Below are 21,139 nucleotides of genomic sequence, written 5' to 3'. Positions count from 1 at the left end.
ACTGCTCAAGGTGGGTTGGGTCAGGAAGGCAAGTAGTCTTCAAAAGCAAAATGGGTACCTGGGAGCCCCAAGTAACAGTTTATTGGTGCCACACCTGAGCCTCCATTGGTTCATTGAGGGACGGAGGTGGGTCCAGACCCTACATATACATTATGACTGCCACAACATCTGGAGAAGAGAAAAGAGGATGACTGGGGAGATGCTTGCAGGGTAAATCACCCTTCAAGCATCTCCCCAGCGAACCAACTGCACTGGGGCCCCTTGTCCTCAGTTTCCCATTTCCATGAGATTTCATTGCTCTCTACTTGAAAAGCGTATTTTAAAGATATTGGGGTGGGGAGATAGTGTGGAGATTAGTGTGATTAAAAAATAGAGCAACTTTTTCTATTCAATGTTCAGCCTATTTAATACATGACTCATTCAATCTCTTTTTTAAAAAGAAAAGAAAAAAGAAGAAAAAACATTCATCTAACCTGACATTCTTTATATAAGAAATAATAGAAAATCCCCTACTGGCTGCCAAGGAAAATTAGAACCAACTGTTCATGTTCTGATTTCATAAGTGGAGGTCATGGGAATTAATTTTCTTTTCACCTACCAGGGGCAGCTGTGGGATTCAGTAAAATGAATAATCTTCCCATTCTTGTTGTTTTGGGCAAAAAGCCAAGACAGTTTTCTCACCTATCTATTCATCTGAGCTTATATCTCATTTATTTTCCAAAGAGTGAACTCAAGGTGAGAAACAAGCAAAATCAATGTTTAAAACAATAACTTCCAATCCCTTATTTATACAACCATCTTAGGGCACAATCCTATGCATGTTTAGACAGAGAAAGGGCCTACAACTCCCAGCATTCCCCAGCCAGCAAGCCTGGCTGTGGAATGCCGGGAGTTGTAGGCCTTTTCTCTGTCTGAACATGCATAGGATTGCGCCCTTAAAAACTCAATCTCAAAAACTCAAATAACAACCATAGTTTCTAAGAACAGCAGTTAACCACTGAATTCCATTTAATTAAATTCCTTCTTAAAGAGCCAAGTTTTTATATACTGCATAAAACAGTACAGGGTCAGGGCCTGCCAATTTGCCATTGGCCAAGCACTTCACAAGATGGCTACAATGACAGAGAAGGCTCTAGATCAGGAGAAGGCAACCTGGGGCCCTCCAGGTGTTCTTGACTACAACTCCCATCTTCCCCAGCCAGCACGGCAATGGCCAGGGATGATGGTAGTCTAAAACATCTGAAGGCCACCGGATGGGAGAATGCCTGGGAATCAGGTTTCCTGCACTGAGCATGAGGTTGGACTCGGTAGTCTTGTAGGCGCCTTCCAACTCTATGATCTATGATTGCCTACCACTGATCTATATCTTCTGGCTGCCCAGCTAGCTTTATAAGGCCAGAGGCACTGTAGTAGTGCTTCAGGTGATGACTGTACCATGCAGGGAGGAACATATGGAAGAAGGTTGTTTTAAGGTACCCAGGTCCCAAGCTGCCTAGGGTTTTAAAGTATAACACCAGTATCTTGAATTGAGCCTGGAAACAAACCGGTAGCCTGTGCAACTCAAAATAGTGCAATATGATCAAAACAACTAGCTCCCACCGGTGCAACTCAGCTGACGAATTTTGCATCAATTACAGTTTCCAGACATGCCTTTTTCCTTCTAAAATTGTGGAGGTTTTTTTTGCCTCCACCAGTGAGTGGTACTACCCCTTCTTTCAAAGAGGTACCACTTACTGTCTCACCTGGATCTGATGAAAATGAGAGATTGAACTGGGTGTCATCTACATATGGGTGACACCTCAGTCCATATCTCCTGATAGGCACTCTCACTGGTTCCATGTAGATGTTAAAACAGTACGGGAGATAAAATAGAGCCCCATGGTTCTTACATCATAACCGTCAAGGAGTAATGTGACAACCCGCAGCACCACCTTCGGGAATCAGCCATCCAAGCAGGAAAAGAATCACTGCAAAGCAGAACCTCCAGCACCTAACACAGTCTGCCCAGAAGGGTACCATGGGTGATAGTACTGAAAGTTCTGGGAGGTCCTAGAGAATGAACAGGGTCACAGTACTCAATCCTTTCTTGAGAAAGGGTAACCAATCAGTTTCTGTTTCAAAACCAGGCCTGAAGTCTGGTTGAAGTGGATCTAGAAAATCAGTTTCATCCAAGAGTTTCTGAATTTAGCTGGCAATCACCATCTCAGGCACCTTGCCCAGGAAGGGGATGATGGCAACCAGAATTTCGGCAGCAAACTGTTGACTCTGTCGCTGCCACTGGAATCCAGCACCTGTGTTAAAAACCGATATCTCTGTAGCCAGATTTTAACAATTTTGTAAAAACGCACACAACCCCAAACAGTTGTATAGTTTTCCTTCTTTATAGCTGAAGAGCCCATCCCCAGACCCTAAATTCCTTTTATTAGAGGAGGCCTTGTGTTAAGATTTATAGTGAGAACTAGTTCCTTGCTGTAAGTATTGTTTGCATTCAGAGCTCTCTACTCTCCCTCTTCCTCCACCCCTCTCCCCACAAATTCTCTGTTGATTGGCGGGGCGGGAGGGATTTAGCCGTTGTGTGGCATGTACAGATGACACAACCTGCAGTCACATGAACCCAGAAACAAAACCACAGCTGTTGGTTCTAAATTTAAATCGAAGAGCATGCTCAGGTCTTGTTCTAATCCAACGGCAGAACTACAGCAAAACTATTCGTGGAAGTTTCTGAGATAAGTTGAGGACAGTATTCAAAAACAAAATTTTCAAGAAATATTTTGTTCCAGTTATGTTTCTTCAGTTTTTCACAGTAAGTACTGTTTAATCTTCTGGAGAATGAAGATAATGGATTGTAAATTCCACTGTTGTGTGTGCTGTAGTAGACTTGCTGATATATATATATATATATATATATATATATATATATATATACACACACACACACACACACACACACACACCATTCAGCAGTGGTGGGGTGTGTGTGTGTGTGTGTGTTTGAGAGAGAGAGAGAGAGGGAGAGAGAGAGAGAGAGAGATTAAGGCCTTTGAGGGTTGAGTTATGTAGGTTAATTCATAAGACGATATATTCATCAAAGCCTCTCTTTTTTGAGAGCAAATGTAGTCATAAGAATACAAGCTATTAATGAGGTTTTACATCATCCCCCAGGAACGTTTCTGGCACTGATATCACCCAAGTGTGCCATCCAGAGGAGCCAATATAATAAACATTTAGAAGAAAAAGAAAATTAGCAGCTGGCACTTTAAAATGCTAGTTCATGTGCTTCAGGGGCTCTCTAGACAAACTGCTCATCATTGTGAGGGCTGCTACGAGATGTTCATGTACACACAACACAGATCTAGACCTTTTCCGATTTTAGTCAGTGGCTTCAGATAATATGATCTCCTAAAGTAAGTGAAATGATTGTGGCACTCCCGCTATTACCGTGATGGATCTTTTACGTACATTTAAACATTCTTTATTGTGTTGGTCATTGCACATTAAAATCCCAAAGTGAGGGCAGAGTGGGCCTTCTCCAAGGCCATTCAATGAGTCCAGCATTGAGATTACCGCATTCACAAATAGTTGCTAGGGAGAGAGACACCTGCATGCTTTTGCTCATCCAGATTCTACCAACTGAGGCCGATGCTTAATTTCTAAAATGAGAAGTGTTGCAGCTTAATCCCTGTGTCAGGAGCACCCTAGCTGCCTCTTGCAGTCCCCACCAATAGCCAACTCAGGACACAGGCAACGAGGAATTCTTTCCGAGACTTTATTCCTTTATGACTCTTTCAGATACTAATCACTAGCGACAAAGCAAGGAACAGCACTGGGGAAAGACAGCAGAGTAGCCTAAGCTCCAGGTAAGGCAGTTGGTCCCCGTTTGCAGGGGAACCACGGGAAGACCCTGAACTTATGGGCTAGGGAGAGATCCTCCCTCTTTCCCTTGGGTCCTCGGGACGCGACCGTTGTTTGCGTGCCAAACGAGCGCTACGCCTCCTTTCTGCATCCTCCATCTGTCATCGCTCCCTGCGTCTGTGCCGAGCGTCCAGCAAGCACCCCTCCAGCGCGCTCTCACTGCCAGGGTCACGATCTATCCCAGGAATGCTGGGAGGAGGAATCTCTGCCAGCTGCTGTGCCTGTGAGGGATGAGTGAGCTCCTTCCCCACGGATTGCTGTTCCTCCTCAGAATTAGAACTGCTCTGGGGCTCTATGGGCTTAGTTTCCACCCTGACACCCTGCCTGAATGTCACTCGGGCCTTCTGGCCTGGATGCTCCCTATCCCAGGGTGTGTGGGTTGTTTGTGGTTATCCAGTACTGAGAGATAGGAACTCAGAACATGCTTAATGGGCACTCTTGGCTTATTTAAAAGCACATTGCACATATTGGACTGAGCTCCATTCATTAGAGACAAAATGGTGTGAAAAGAACGGGGGGAGTAAGGTTGGGTTGACTTAGATGGGGAAGGGAGGTTGAGTTTATTTAGATGATATGGGAAAACTAAATTTAATTAAAGAGTCTTATCCAGGGGCATCGTTAGGAGGTGGCTCACCTGGGCACAGGGCAAGGATCTTTTTTGAGCTGTGCCCTAGATCTTTTGAGCTGTCCTAATTGCCATTTCTTTTACTTTTTCCCATTGCATTGGACTTGCATTGGAAAACATAACTTTTTAAATTTGTATGATAAATATGTGCAATTTGATAACTTGGTAGCCACCAGGGAGCTGATTGAACTTGCCAAATTTCGGGCAGTTAGGCCCAGTGGTTTTTCTGCTAATCACAGGTACAATTTGCTAATTTCAAATCCTGTCAAAGCAAAGGGCTATATATATATATATATTTTTGGTGCTTCCACATAAGTGCATGGAGTTTGGGGACCTGGCAACTTCTCTGGAGCTAACTGAACCTGCCAAATTTCAGACAGGTCCAGTGGCTTTTGCACTAGCCATGCATAAAGTTTCCTTTTCTCAAAGACTAAAATAAAAAGTAAAAACTGTCAAGCCACACAGGGGATTAGAGATCTTAATCAGAAGGTGTTTAAGGGGACCATTAGGAGGTCACTATCCCTAATCTCTTGTGTAGGGTTTTTTTGAGGTGCAAAACACGTCTGTCCCTCTACTTTTCTGCTCTTACATGCCCACTGTTGGGAGCTTGCTTGCAATTAAATTTTGAAGAGGGAGATGGAAGGGAAGAAAGAGTTCCATGTGAAATACTGGTATTTCACACAACACCTGATTTTACTGCCCCAAAGTGGAATCTTTGGCTTCTGCAGAATCTTAGTAGCTTCTGTACAGCAAAGGATCCAATCAGCTTCCACAGACTTCTTTCTCCCCCTCTACTTTAATTTCTCCTAAATAGCTGTAGGACTTGGAATTATTCCAAAAGGAAGGTTATATGGCATCATGATTGAGGAACTGCTGATGCTCTTAAATAGGTTCTAGAGTTTTAAAAAAAGCTAGAAAAAGCTCTCAGCCACGTCACCTCATAAAGCTCATTTAAGTACGTGCAATCATTGCAAACCCTGCACAGCCTCCTAAATTCCCCTGAAGTACAACCTCTCTGAAAGGAGCCACTTGGCTTAGGGAATTCTCTCTCTCTCTCCCTTGCCCGGCCCCGCATTTCCAATCACCATTCTTCTTTTCTTCTTCCCTCCCCTATCCTGTTCTTTCTTTTTCTTCTTTATTCCACTCAGGGCATATCTTGGGGAATTCTTAAAAAGAATCCTCTTCCATGGGCAAGAGGAGTTCTGAACTGTATATAACTTTATCTGAACAGACAAGAGGGTTGGTTTTTCTCCTTCTCATTCAAGCCTTTGAAAAAAGTGGGTTCACATAGTTGCAGAGAAACAATTTGGGTTCACATGGTTGCAAAGAAACAAATCTAGGGCTGTTTTGTTTGTCAGCTGCCATTATCCAGCAATAGGAAGGGCTGTAGCTCAGTGGTAGAGCACATGCCTGGTATGCAGAAGCTCCAGGCAGGGCTAGGAAAGAATCCTGCCTGAAACTCTGGAGAGCTGCTGCTGCCAGTCAGTGTCAACAATTCTGCGCTAGATGGGCCCAGGGCCTGACTCAGTATAAGGCAGCTTCCTGTGTTCCTATGAACAGAAAGCTTTAATAAAAATAGGCATTTTGGTTTGCTTTTTAAGTGGAGGGGAGATAAATACTGCTCATTTATACAATCCTATGTATGCCTACTCAGAAGCCCCATTATGTTTAATGAGGCTTACCTTCAGGAAAGTGTGCATAGGATTCCAGCACAAGTTACTTTTGCAGGGAGGTTTGCACACCTTGATACAGTGCCTACCCAATGCCATCTAATGAACTGACTACCCTTGCAGCTCAGTCCCATGTATGTTTTGTCATTTGTGGGGGTGGGGTGGGTGGTTTTGCATGAACTCTAGCTTCAGTGATGAGGGAAAGGCACTTAGTACATGGTCAGAGTTTCTCTATAACTTAGCCCTAGTTTTGAAAACAGACTGATTGGCTGAAACCTGGTGAAGTCTTGGTACAAATGAAGTTATGGGGAGGAAGATACAATGAGGGCTTGTGTGTAATAAGGAGGAGGTAGAGGAGATTTGCACAAAACAAAACATCTGTTTTTATGAGGAGTTGCTGAGGGATGGTAGGATGAGGAGAGATGGTTGCATGGAGGGGAATAGAATTGGTAGTGGGAGAATGTAAGTACTCAGTGGTGAAAGAAAAGCATTCTGCATATGCTCAGAGGCACTCTCTATTTAAGAACATAAGAAGAGCTGTGCTGCATCAGACCAAGGTCTATCCAGTCCAGCATACTGTTCATACAGTGGCCAACCAGATGCCCACGGGAAACCAACAAGCAGGACATGAATGCAATACACCTTCCCACCCATGTTCCCCTGCTACTAACATTGGTGAAATGTAAATAAATTCTAGTAATTCTAAATTAGACTGCATGTATAGCCTTCAGAAACTTTGCAGATTTCTTGCCTGGGGGACATTTCTAATGACCTGCACATTTTCATACAAATCTACCCAAAAACTATTGGGGAGGGGGTAAAGGGAATGGAAAGCAAATCACTCCCTCCTCCAAACTGGAGAACTCCCCTTGCACATGAACTGTTGCACCTAACCTTCTGAAACTTTGCTGGTTTCTTCTTAGGGACTCCTCTAGACTCTCTGTAATTTTCAGAACAATGGTCCACAAGGAACATATAAAGAGAAATATGTCCTCTTTTCAAGACCTCACAATGTCAAGGCCACCCTTGCACAAAACCCCTTGTGGCTACCATTCTGAAATTTGGCAGGTATCATCTCCTCCGATGGGGCAATGAATCCTGAAATTTTTATCAAATTCTTCCAAGGAATAACAATATTGTTAGCAGTTCCCTTTAAAAGAAAATCAAAATACAAACCCTGCACCTATTTTTTTGACATGTTGCAGGTGAAATCCTAGGGGGCTACTATGCCTGAAATTACCATCCATTTCTGACCAAGAGAAAAAAGTTATTTTTTTTCTAATTTCCCATGGTAGTCAACAGGAAGCATAAAGACTCATTTTTCCAAACCTTGACTCAGGTTTGGTGCTGAGCTGAAGTGGACTGACTACACCCTGTCCTGAGCAGAAGTTGGATGTTTTCCAAAACGCTGAATCGGGGTCTGAGTTGAAGTGGGTTGGGGCGTCAGTCCATATTTCTTATGTATGTATGTAATCTATGCACACACGTAAGCACACCACATGCACACCACACAAACACACATATATTACAGGTCCACTCAGACTTGGATGGATGGATGGATGGATGGATGGATAGATAGATAGATAGATAGATAGATAGATAGATAGATATGCACATGCAAATTTATGTTATGGGCCTGTGCCCCGGATCTTTTAAGAACCTAGTAATGCTCCTGGTCTTATCAATGGGCCAAACCAGATCTGATGAAGGAGATCCCCCACAAGCATGTTCTCTTCCCTCCACTCCCAGTATTGATAGCAGCTGCAGGGGGCTCCTAGTTTGGATCTTGGCTTAGGCCCTGGAAAGTAGGGATGTATGAATCCCACTCACCCGTCCGTTCCAGGGCATCAGCGGTGGGTGGGGAGGCGCTCCGTCCCTCCTCCCGGAATTCTCCCTGGCCGGCTCCGCTCCGCGGCAACTCCACAGAGCCACTGGCCAGGGCCAGCCACAGCCGGAATTCCAGCTGTGGCCGGGCTGCTGCGGCCGCAAATGGCGGCCGCTACAACAGCCACCATTTGCAGCCACAGCAACCCGGCAGCGCCCAGGAGACCAGCCACCGGTGCATCCACCGCCAGGTAAGCTCCATTCCGGGGGGATTCTGGGGGGTGGCGGGGGGGGAGGCCGTTCCTCCACGGATTCCAGGGGGCTGGATTCTTTAGAACTGAAGTCCGTGGCGGAATTCCATGACATTCCTACTGGACAGGATAATTGATCTTGGCCTCCTTTCCAGCTTCTTTCACATCCCAGCCCATTCCTAGCCGCCTTCAGTTATTAGCCTTTCACCTTTAGTCTGTGTTATCCTCAGGCTTTGCTTTGTTTTCCTTCTCCTGTCTGGTTATTATCTAATTCTTTTGAAGTGCCAGTTTTATGGAGGCAAGAGATCCCAGTGAGTCAATGTATGTCCTGTAATCCTGAGGTTTTAATTGGTGGGAAGGAGCCAATGCAGTCATTTCTAGCTGCCTGCTTTTTGGGGGACAGACAAATGATTCTGGGATGTAAAATCTCTGAAATCACAAAGGGGTGTTTTCCCAATCTGTTAGGAAATGTACAGTTTATGGTTTTGTTGTATTTGATTGTTATTTTATCTTAAAGGATTTTTGAAATACTTAAAGTGAGAGATCCAGTTTACAGATCTGTGCCTATTATGCGGCAGTGAGGATGGCAAAAAAATCTTACTATACATCTATTATTTCATCCTCGAAATGCTGCCCAGCAGAATTGTTCCAAGTGGTGAAGGGCCTGTTGGGATCTTGCTCAGGCTCAGAGAAACTGGGATTGGAACCCTCGGTCATCTGCTGTGATAAGTTTGCTAGGCACTTCGAGGAGAAAGTTGCTCATATTCGCTCAGAACTTTATGCCACAGTTATCGCAGAGTCTGGGGAGGTGTCCAGTGTTCCATCTGGTTGTGTTTCCTGGGATCAGTTTCAGTTGTTCCAGCATGAAGATGTGGACAAAGATGCTTGAATCAGTCTGTCCCACAACATATAAGCTTGACCCTTGCACATCTTGGCTAATATGATCTAGCAGGGGTGGATTGGCTGGATGGGTCCAGGGAGTGGTAAATGCTTTGCTCTGTCAGGGGGTGGTTCCTGCTGCCTTGAAAGAGGCTGTAGTGTACCCTCTCCTGAAGAGGCCCTCCCTGGACCCAGAGGTGTGTGAGAACTATCTCCCATTGCCAATATCCCCTTTTTGGGCAAGGTGCTTGAGTGTGTGGTGGCTGGGCAACTTCAAGTGTTCTTGGATGACACTGATTATCTGGACCCATTTCAGTCTGGTTTCAGGCCCGGGTACGGCACTGAAACGGCCTTGGTTGCTCTGACTGACGACCTACTCTGGGTGAAAGACAGGGGGAGTGCTACCCTGTTGATCTTCCTGGATCTCTCAGTGGCTTTTGACACCATTGATCATGGTGTCTTACTGGATCGGCTCTGCGGGATGGGAGTTGGGGGCACTGTGCTACAGTGGTTCCTCTCTTACCTGCAGGGCCAATTCCAGAGAGTGGTATTGGGGGATTCCTGTTCTCCCCCATGGCTTGCTGTTCAACATCTATTTGAAGCCATTGGGGGAGGTCATTAGGAGTTTTGGGGTGGGGTGTCACCAGTACACTGATGATACTCAGCTCTATTTCTCCTTGGTGTCGGAGTCAGCTGAGGTGGTGAAGGTGCTGGAGGCTATAATGGGCTGGATGAGGGCCAATAAATTGAAGCTAAATCCTGACAAGATGGAAGCTCTGTGGATTGGTGGTTCCCGAGGTCGGGAATTGGGTAAGTGACCTGTCCTGGATGGGGTTGCACTCCCCCTGAAGGAGCAGGTGCGTAGCTTGGGAGTACGCCTAGGTCCATCCCTGTCACTGGAGCCCCAGGTGGACTCCGTGGCCCAGAGTACTTGGGGCCAGCTTCGGCTGATCCATCAGCTACGGCCTTTCCTGGATAGGAATAACGTAGCCACAGTAGTACATGTGCTGGTAACTTCCCAATTAGACTACTGCAATGCATGTTACTTGGGGCTGCCCTTGAAGACGACTCAGAGGTTGCAGCTAGTGAAAAATGCAGCAGCTGGACTGCTGACTGGAACACCCCATAAAAACCACATAACACTATTTTTAAAGGAATTGCACTGGCTGCCAATACACTTCTAGTCAGAATTCAAGGTTTTGGTGATGACATTTAAAGCCCTAAGCAGCTTGGGTCCTCGATATTTGAGGGAGAACCTCTCCCTATATGTGCCTGCCTGAGAACTGAGATCTGTTGGAGGGGCCCTGCTCTGCGTCCCACCAGTGCGAGACATACACTATGGTGGGATGTGGGAGACAGCCTTCTCTGCTGTGGCACCCCGGTTGTGGAATGCCCTCCCCTTGGAGGCCCGATTGGCGCAGACATTGGTCTCGTTTCAGCGCCAAGTAAAAACGTGACTTTTTACCAAAGCCTTTGAGGGTTAAATGCATTCCCTAGCACATTGTTTTAACTGTTTTAGATTTTAGCTGGTTTTAGCTTGTTTAATAGTTTAATATGTTTTTAGGTGTTTAAATTATTTATTGTTTTATACTGTTTACATTGATTTTATCTGTATGCCGCCTTGAGATCTTAATGATATAGGGCGGGATAGAAATGTTTTAAATAAATTAAATAAATAATAAATAAATGTCTACTTTGGCTCTTAACTTGGACTAGATGTTGCCCTATAGGACTAATATTACTAAGATAACCTATGGTCCTAGGCTCAGTTCCAGGGTCTGCCTTCTGCAAGAGCAAGTGCTCCACTTGCAGAAGGCTGCTCCACCCAATTTGGAAGGATCCCCCTCCCCTCCATACTATAGCTCATCCCATTCGGCAGAGTCTTCTGATTCTCTGTGTAGCATTTTCAGCGGACTGCTGTGGGAAGGAGGGGGTTGGGCATGCCACTTCCATCCACATAGTTGATCCTGCATAAATCTCGATCCAACCCCTTACATTTCCCCCCTTCACATACTGTAAATGAATGTATAGCTCAGCTTAGCCCTGCAAAATATATTTTTTCCCATGTAAGCTCAGTGACAGTTTCGGAAAGGATATAATACAGACTGGCTGTGTGGCAAGGATAAGAAAAAAGGTGCATTCAAGTCAACTGTGAAATGGATCTCGGGGTTATTTTAGGTGGTGTAACAGCTTTCTGCATAATGAGATCTCCTAGGACAGCTTTGGCTCAGAGCAACTTCCCTGTCAGAGTTGTGTAGAGTATAACACTGGATACTGCTTTGGCTCTCTTCTTCCTTAAGGAATTTCCTTTGTACCTACAAGTTCATGGTTAAAGAGTATAGCAAAAGCTTGTCAAAAATGGTCCTATACTGGAGCTATGTGAATAGTAGTGGCAGAAATCTGTGCATGAGAGAGAAAGAGAACCTAATTTGATCCATATAAGGCATGTTGTCAACACCTATACTCCAGCAGATCATTCCTGCCTTTTGCCTGAATCTGGATCCAACCCACGATCTATGTTGTTGTATACCATCCTCGAACCTGAGTTGATGATGGGTGGTATAGAAATGTTTTTAATAAATACATACCTACATGTACATGAGACTCCCAGGTAATCCAGAAGTCTCTCGTTAACTTCAGAGACAGAATTATCTCAGCCACATTTAGACCATTCTCTGGGCTCTATTGTCTCTGTCATGGATCAAACAGCATAATAATCACAGGCAGTGATCAATAACCAGGTGGGTTTTCCTGTGTCTACTTCCTTCGTTTGTGTAGTCCTTTTTGTTGTTGTTGCTCGGTTGAACTGGAAGCCTCACTCTCATCTATCTTTGACAGGCGAATACAGAGCCGCCCAAGCTGAGAAGGGAGGATTCAAAAAGTCGCAGTGCTTTGTTGCACGAGATCCAAAGAGGGACGCGACTGAGAAGAGTAACACAGATCAATGACCGAAGTGCACCACAGATTGAAAGTAAGTCTTCAGCTTCTGGAAATTCTCAAAACAGTGGGAGCACATCCATTTTTAGACTGAAAGCCCCTTGTGGGCAGAGACCTTTTGTGTGTGTGGCTTGGTGACAATACTCAGGAAAGCACCATGTAGATAAGCCATATTTATTTATGTCAGGGGTAGGTAATTTGTGGCCATCCAAATATTTTGGCCTACAACTCACATTAGCCTCAGCCAACATAGCCAATGGTGAGGGATGATGGGAGTTGTAGGCCAAAACATCTGGATGGCACCAGGTTGAAGAAGGCTGGTGTATAGGATTGGAGGCTTTGATTTTTGTTGTGGGAACTGCTTGGGATACAAAGATGAGAGATGAGTTAAATCTCTCAGCAACATCTCACTGGCCCTAGTTTGTCTGATACTTTTGGCTCTCCCATATAAAATACCTATTGGGAGTTCATGCAGCTTACAGCCATTCCCAGTGACATGTTTGAAGGGAAATACATGCACAATTCATTTATATATGGGATCCAGATATCTTCCATTGATTAAGGTATGACTTGTCATGGGGATATTACATCTTCCTAGCATTCAAAAGAGCAATACTTTATGATGGAAAATGTGCTTCATAAAGTGGATAATGATGGTTACAAAACTGATGGAACTTTGTGAAATCAAACAATATTGCTTTTCTAGCCCAAACTGCGTTAGTTTCCTGGGTTGTTTTATCCAGCCATGTGGAAAGGATCTTTGAAGAAATGTTCCTACCTTGATTCCAGCACCAGATGGCACTGTGCTCTAGGATGTTAAGAATTGCTGCTGCAGCAACTGGAAAGATAGAGTGCAAAGATGAAACGTGCCAGTAACTCTTAAAGCTTGACTGAAATGGCATTTCTTTAATAAATGTATTTTTTGGTCATAGACTGCAGAAGAAGGGCGAGCCGAGATGGAGGAAGCTCAGGAAGCAGCAGAAACAATGACGTCCCTCAGGCGTTAGGAAACCTCTTTGCAGATGGGTTTCCTGTCCTGAGACCAGTAAGCCAAAGAGACCTGATAGGTAAACATATTCTCTTTGAAGACACAGTAGTAACTGGGGCCTCTATAAACAGGACCAGAATGTTTCTTTCGTATGTAATTTGAAAAACAGTGACTTGTTCTTTTGTGTATGAGCAGGGGCTTCATTAGGTGAGGGCCCACCTGGGCACGGGTCACGGATCTTTTTTGAGCTGTGCCCCGGATCTTTTGAGCTGTCCTAATTGCCTTTTTCTTTTTACATATGCCCATTGACTTGCACTGGAAAACAAAAATGCCCATAACTTTTTTAGTTTGTAAGATAAATTCATGACATTGGGAGGCTTGGAAGCCCCCATGGAGCTGATTGAATCTGCCAAATTTCAGGCAGTTATGTCCAGTGACTTCTGTGCTAGTCACAGGTAAAGTTTGCTATTTTCAAGAAAATGTGTCAAAGCAAAGAACTATAGTTTTTTTGTGCTTCCACATACATGCATGGAATTTGGGGACCTGGCAGCCCCCATAGAGCTGACTGAGCCTGCCAAATTTCAGACAGTTAGGCCTACGAGCTTTTGTGCTAGCCACAGGTAAAATTTGCTTTTTCCAAGAAAATCTGTCAAAGTAAAGAACTATATTTTTTGTGTGTGCATCCACATAAATTAATGGAATTTGGGGACCTAGCAGGCCCTGTGGAGCTGACTGAGTGTACCAAATATTAGACAGTTAGGTCCAGTGGTTTTTGTGCTAGCCATGAGTAAAGTTTTCCTTTTTCGAAGTCTAAAACAAAAAGTAAAAACTGACAAGTCACTGAGGGGATTAGAGATCCTAATCAGAAGGTGTTAAAGGTGACCACTGGAGGTCAATATCCCTAATCTCTGGTGTAGGGTTTTTTTGAGGGGCAAAAAACCTCCTACTTTTCTTTTCTGTTCATACATGCCCACTGTTGGGAGCTTGCCTGCAATGAAATTTTGAAGAGGGAGAAGGAAGGGAAGAAAGAGCTCCATGTGAAATACTGGTATTTCACACAGCGTCTTTTTTTACTGCCCCAAACTGGAACCTTTGGATTCTGCAGAAGTTTAGTAGCTTCAGTACAGCAAAGGATCCAACCAGCCTCCACAAACTTCTTTCTCCCCCTCCACTTTAATTTATCCTAAATAGCTGTAGGACTCAAATAATCCCAAAGGGAGGGTTGGACTATGTGGCGTCATGACTGAGAAACTGCTGAGGCTTTAGAATGGGTTCTACAGTTTTAAAAAAGCTAGAAAAAGCCCTCAGCCACCTTACCTCATAAAGCTCATTTAAGTACGTGCAATCATTGCAAACCCTGCACAGCCTCCTAAATTCCTCTGAATTTCTGAAAGGAGCCACTTGGCTTAGGGAATTCTCTCTACCCTGCACCGCCATAAACATTTCCAATCACCATTCTTCTTCTCCCCTCCCCTCCCCTCCCCTCCCCTCCCCTGTTCTTTCTTTCTTTCTTTCTTTCTTTCTTTCTTTCTTTCTTTCTTCCACCCAGAGCATATCTTGGGGAATTCTTAAAGAGAATTCTCTTCCGTGGGCAAGAGAAGTTCTGAACTATATTTGACTTTATACAAACAGACAGGGGGGTTGGGTTTTCTCCTTCTCCTCACTCAAGTCTTTGAGAAGAGTGGGTTCACATGGTTGCAGAGAAACAAATCTGAGGCTGTTTTGTTTGTCAGTTGCCATTATCCAGCAATGGGAAGGGCTGTAGCTCAGTGGTAGAGCACATGCTTGACATGCAGAAGGTCCCGGGTTCAATCCCCAGCATCTCCAGGCAGGGCTACGAAAGAATCCTGCCTGAAACCCTGGAAAGCCGCTGCTGCCAGTCAGTATCAACAATACTGCACTAGATGGACCCAGGGCCTGACTCAGTATAAGGCAGCTTCCTATGTTCCTATGAACAGAAAGCTTTAATAAAAATAGGAGTTTGGGGTTTGTTTTTTAAGATTTTTAAGTTTTTAAAAGTTTTTTCAGTTTTTTAAAACTTAAGTTCTTTTTTAAGTTTCTTAAGATAAATATTGCTAATTTATGCAATCATGAAGTCAAATGGACCTTAGGAAGCATTGCTAACAACAAAGCTAGTGGAGATGACACTATTCCAGCTGAGCTATTTAAAATCCTAAAAGATGATGCTGTTAAAGTGCTGCACTCAATATGCCAACAAATTTGGAACACTCAGCAGTGGCAGTTTACATTCCAATTCCAAAGAAGGGCAATACCAAAGAGTGTTCAAACTACCATACAATTGAGCTCATTTCACATGCCAGCAAAGTGATGCTCAAAATCCTACAAGCTAGGCTTCAGCAGTATGTGAACCGAGAACTACCGGAAGTACAAGCTGGGTTTCAAAGAGGCAGAGGAACTAGAGATCAAATCACCAACATTCGCTGGATCATGGAGAAAGCAAGAGAATTCCAGAAAAACATCTATTTCTGCTTCATTGACTATGCTAAAGCCTTTGATTGTGTGGATCACAACAAACTGTGGCAAATTCTTAAAGAGATGGGAGTATCAGACCACCTTACCTGCCTCCTGAGAAACCTGTACGAGGATCAAAAAGCAACAGTAAGAACCAGACATGGAACAACCGATTGGTTCCAAATTGGGAAAGGAGTACGACAAGGCTGCATATTGTCGCCCTGCTTATTTAACTTCTATGCAGAGTACATCATGAGAAACACCGGGTTGGATGAATCACAGGTTGGAACTAAGATTGCTGGGAGAATTATCAACAACCTCAGATATGCAGACGATACCACCCTAATGGCAGAAAGCGAAGAGGATCTAAAGAGCCTCTTGTTGAGGGTGAAAGAGGAGAGTGCAAAATCTGGTTTGAAACTCAACATTAAAGAAAGTAAGATCATGGCATCTGGCCCCATCACTTCCTGGCATATAGAAGGGGAAGAAATGAAAGCAGTGACAGATTTTATTTTCTTGGGCTCCAAGTTCACCGCAGATGGTGACTGTAGCCATGAAATTAAAAGACGCTTGCTCCTTGGGAGGAAAGCTGTGGCAAACCTAGACAGCACAGTAAGAAGCAGAGACATCACCTTGCCGACAAAGGTCTGTCTGATCAAAGCTATGGTTTTCCCAGTAGTAATGTATGGCTGTGAGAGCTGGACTATAAGGAAGGCTGAGCGCCGAAGAACTGATGCCTTCAAACTGTGGTGCTGGAGAAGACTCTTACAAGTCCCCTGGACTGCAAGGAGGTCAAATCAGTCCATCCTAAAGGAAATCAACCCTGAGTGCTCATTGGAAGGACAGATACTAAAGCTGAAGCTCAAATATTTTGGCCACCTAATACGAAGAGAAAAGTCACTGGAAAAGACCCTGATGCTGGGAAAGACTGAAGGCAAAAGGAGAAGGGGATAGCAGAGGATGAGATGGCTAGATAGCATCACCAATGCAATGAATATGAACTTGAGCATGCTGCAGGAGAGAGCAGAGGACAGGAAGGCCTGGCGTGCTATGGTCCATGGGGTCACGAAGAGTCAGACACGACTTAACGACTGAACAACAACAACAACAAATGTATGCCTACTGAGAAGTCCAATTATGTTTAATGAGGCTTGCCCTCAAGAAAGTGCGGATTTGTGGATTCCAGCACAAGTTACTTTTGCAGGGAGGTTTGCACCTTGATGTTCTGCATGTTTACTCAGAAAAGTCCTGAGTTGTGAGCATGGTACTGCGAGCTTAATACAGTGCCTACCCAGTTCCAGCTAATGCATTGACTACCCTTTCAGCTCAGTCCTATGCATATTTTGTCATTTGTGGGTTTGGGGTTTTTTGTTTTTGTTTTGCATGAACTCTAGTTTCAGTGGTGAGGAAAAAGCACTTAGTACATGCTCAGAGTTTCTCCATAACTTAGTCCTAGTTTTGAAAATAGACTGATTGACTGAATTCTGGTGAAGATATGGGGAGGAAGATACAATGAGGGCTTGTGCATAAGGAGGAGGTAGAGAGGAGTTGCACAAAACAAGACATCTGTTTTTATGAAGAGATGCTGGAGGATGGTAGGATGAGGAGGGATGGTTGCATGGAGGGGAATAGAATTGGTAGTCGGAGAATGTAAGTGCTCAGTGGTGAAAGAAAAACATTCTGCATATGCTCAGAGGCACTCTACATAAGTAGAGCCGTGCTGCATCAGACCAAGGTCCATCCAGTACAGCATTCATGCAGTGGCCAACCAGATGCCCATGAAAAAACCAACAAGCAGGACATGAATGCAACGGTACCTTCCTACCCATGTTCCCCTGCTGCTAACATTGGTGAAATGTAAATAAATTGTAGTAATTCTAAATTAGACTGCATGTATATCCTTCAGAAACTTTGCAGATTTCTTGCCCGGGGGACACCTCTAATGACCTGCGCATTTTCATACAAATCTACCCAAAAACTATTGGGGAGGCGGTGAAGGGAATGGAAAGCAAATCTCTCCCTCCTCCAAACTGGAGAACTCCCCTTGCACATGAACTGTTGCACCTATCCTTCTGAAACTTTGCTGGTTTCTTACTTAGGGACAACTGTAGGCTGTCTGTAATTTTCAGAACAATGGCCCACAAGGAACATAGTGATATAAGTATGTCCTCTTTTGGAGACCTCACAATGTCAAGGCCACCCTTGCACAAAACCCCTTGTGGCTAGCGTTCTGAAATTTGGCAGACAGGATCTCCTCTGATGGGGTAATGAATCCTGAAATTTGTATCCAATCCTTCCAAGGAATTAAAATGTTATTGGCTGTTCCATTTAAAAGAAAATCAAAATATAAACCCTACACCTATTTTTCTGACATGTGGCAGGTGTAATCCCCTTCTCGGAGGCTACTATGCCTGAAATTATCATCCAGTTCTGACCAAGAGAAATAAGTTATAGTTTTTTTTCTAATCTCCTATGGTAGTCAACAGGAAGCATAAAGACTCATTTTTCCAAACCTTCACTCAGGTTTGGTGCTGAGCTGAAGTGGTCCGACTACCAATTGGCCAAAGCAGAAGCGGGATGTTTTCCAAAACACTGAATCGGGGTCTGAATTGAAGGGGTGGGGGTCAGTGCACACTTCGTATGTCTGTCTGTTTGTAATCTATACATGCCCACAAGCACACTGCATGTACACACCACACACACACACACACACACATTAGATGTGTGCTTAGATTCGTATGTGCAACTTTGTGTCATGGGCCTGTGCCCCAGATCTTTTAAGAACCCAGCAATGCCCCTGCTGGCTTTACAGAGCACTCTTTTAACATTGTAGTACAATCTGCCTTACGATCAGTTTTTCTAGCAACAACCTATTTTGCCCTGTGGTAGGAAAACCATCAAAATATTTTATCTATTTATTTAGTTAAAAACCTTTGTTAGCCACTCTTCAGGTATGGCTGTCAGAGCAGCTTGTAAATGATGAATGTAAATGCAATTTTAAAAAACCATACAAAATAACATTTCTTAGCCAACAGTGTAAAATCCAGCTTGAAAAGTAAAAACAAAACAAAACACACACACAGCAAGGCTTAGGCAAATACATAGGTATTTGCCTCATGCCAAAAAATAAAATAAAGCTGGTACCAGGTGAGCCTCTCTCAAAAGGGAGTTTCAAAGATGGGATGCCACAACAGAAAAGGCCTGTCTTTGGTCATCACCCATCTTATTTCACGTGGTGGTGGTGGGGCATGGAGAAGGTTTCTGCAGCTGATCCGAATGCTGGGCAGGTTCATGTGGGAACAGGAACTCCCCCTGGTCCCACTCCCAAGCCATTTGAATTTGTGCCTGGAAATGGACTTAGTGCCAGCATAGCTGTGTCAAAACTGGCATGTGTTCCATATATCTGCTCCCAGTTAACAAGTGTGGTGCTGTGTTTTGCGCTAACTGCTTTTTCCAAACAGTCTTCAAAGGCAGCCATGCATTGCAATAGTCTAAAAGAGGTGCAGAGATAACTGTGGCCAAGTTATGTCCATGTTAGGGCGCAATCCTATGCACATTTAGACAGAGAAAAGGCCTACAACTCCCAGCATTCCCCAGCCAGCTTTGCTGGCTGGGGAATGCTGGGAGTTGTAGGCCTTTTCTCTGTCTAAACATGCATAGGATTGCGCCCTGAAGGATGTTCTCCATTAAACAAGGAAAATCAAAACTAGTGAAAGATAGCAAAGGAGAGAGGTTTATGGAGGGGGGGAAACATGACAGGCTAATAAGCCACCGCAGTAGATGGAAGGTCGACAGCAGCTGAATTTAGGCTCAACTTGAGTGCAGTTCCTGCCCCGGAGTGTCAGTCTCATCTCTGTGCAATATAACTGAGAAGCACACGAACTGTTACTCATCTGTACTGAATAGGAGCTGTGAAATTCTCTTGGCCATGATGAAGCTCGTTGGGGTTTTCAGCTGTCTCGGCTCTGGTTCCTGGGCAATGACTGAGTCACTGTTGGCAATTCGGCATTTAAAAGCTAATCTGTAGGACTGGAATAACAAAGCAGGCAATGGGAATTTATGACAGGAAAACAAGATTGACATTTATGAAGAGCCAGGAGGGGGGAATCCTCCTCCGTTGTCTTGACCCAGGTTTGATTAATGAATTTGCTCACAGGGTGAATCATCTATGCCATTTTTAGGTTGCACACATTCATGGTGTATTTGCTACCTCCTAAAGCTTTTGGTTGGTTTCTTCAGCAAGTAGGACTGGGAAGCCACATGCCGTCAGAACATCTCTTCCGCCAACATCTTCAGCTCCACTGAACAATCATGGGAAAGCCAGTGGCAACCTTCAAACTGCACCTGATGACTCAAAGCAAGCAGAACAGTCAGAAGCATCCCGTGTCCAGCGAGCGGTGCCAGCTCGTCTCAGCATCCCTGCTCCTCCCAGCATCCCTGCTCCTCCCAGCATCCCCGCTCCTCCTCCTCCTCTACCACCGCCGCCACCACCACCCGCTTCCTCCAACAAACCGTCACTGACCTTCCCCCCTCCTCCCCCTCTTCCCCCTCCTTGGGTTGAAAGCCCTGACAGGCTCGCCTCCCCAAACAGCGCTGCCGCCACCCCTCCGGCTCTGGGTGACAAGCCACCTAAAACTCAAGCATCCCCAGTGCACCTGCCATCACAGCCCCCCCCTCCTCCTCCCCCCTTGCCTCTAGTGTCCCCCTGTGGGCTTGCAGCCAGAGCAAGTGAGTGTTCCAGCCCATCTTCCTCCCAGCCTGATCTAAGAATGAATCCTCCTCCTATGCCGCCGCCACCACCACCTCCTCCTTCAGTGCCTTCTATGTCCACCTTTTCCTCCCGCAGACCATCTTTGTCGCCGCCCCCTTCGCCAACCCCTAACAGTGCCTTGAGTGGCAGTAGTGATGCTGCCCCCCCACTTCCCCCCAAGTCACCATTCTTGCAGTCCCAGTTGCAGAAGCCTGGCGTTCCGTCACTGCCTCTTCCCCCGCCCCCTTCTGTTACACAGCAGGTGGCTGTGACCCATCGGAGGAGACAAGGAAGAGGTGCAGGTAAGCAGGACACTCTTTAGCTTGGTCCCCACTGAAACACCTCCTGTATAGCCCATTTTATTTTTTTTATTCATTTATTCAATTTATAACCTGCCTATATATGAATACTCTAAGCGGCATACAAAGTTTAAAACAATTTAACAAAAAATTCAACAACAAAAACAACACAGCTTAAAAACAGCATATGAGAGTCAGCAAAAAGGAACAAGCGTTCTAAAAAGGGCAGGCCTGCCGGAATAATAGAGGCTTTAATTTCTGCTTAAAAACCTTCAAAGAGGTCAGCAGGCACATTTAAACCAGCAGGTCATTCCACAGCAATGATCATAATACACTGTTCCTTCTCTTCCCCACCCAGCATCTTCTGTGAACCTGTGTATGTCATATACCCGTGTGTGTTGTATACAGTACGCACAGGCTTCCTAAAGTGATGAGCTTTTTTGTGTTTGGCCATCTTTTCATTACCCCTCCCCCAAAACAAGCCAGATTTAAGTATGAGCATGTCCAACTTTTTCTGCACTCTTCAATTTGC

The 21,139-nt window shown here is 44.7% G+C and overlaps 1 protein-coding gene across 1 annotated transcript in view; it reads left to right on the top strand.

Moving 5' to 3' along the window:
- Window positions 1-21,139, top strand: part of WIPF3 (WAS/WASL interacting protein family member 3) — a 94,700-nt gene that overhangs the window by 67,494 nt on the left and 6,067 nt on the right. Inside the window, exons 4-6 of the mRNA XM_084859819.1 lie at window positions 12,000-12,132; window positions 13,031-13,165; window positions 19,798-20,610. Coding sequence (XP_084715945.1) covers window positions 12,000-12,132; window positions 13,031-13,165; window positions 19,798-20,610 — 1,081 coding nt within the window. The remainder of the gene's footprint in view (window positions 1-11,999; window positions 12,133-13,030; window positions 13,166-19,797; window positions 20,611-21,139) is intronic.

Source organism: Heloderma suspectum, chromosome 5 (assembly GCF_057233095.1).
Source record: "Heloderma suspectum isolate Gila_16-S chromosome 5, 16-S_ref, whole genome shotgun sequence".
Classification (NCBI taxonomy): domain Eukaryota; kingdom Metazoa; phylum Chordata; class Lepidosauria; order Squamata; family Helodermatidae; genus Heloderma; species Heloderma suspectum.
This window is presented reverse-complemented; position numbering and strand designations above follow the sequence as displayed.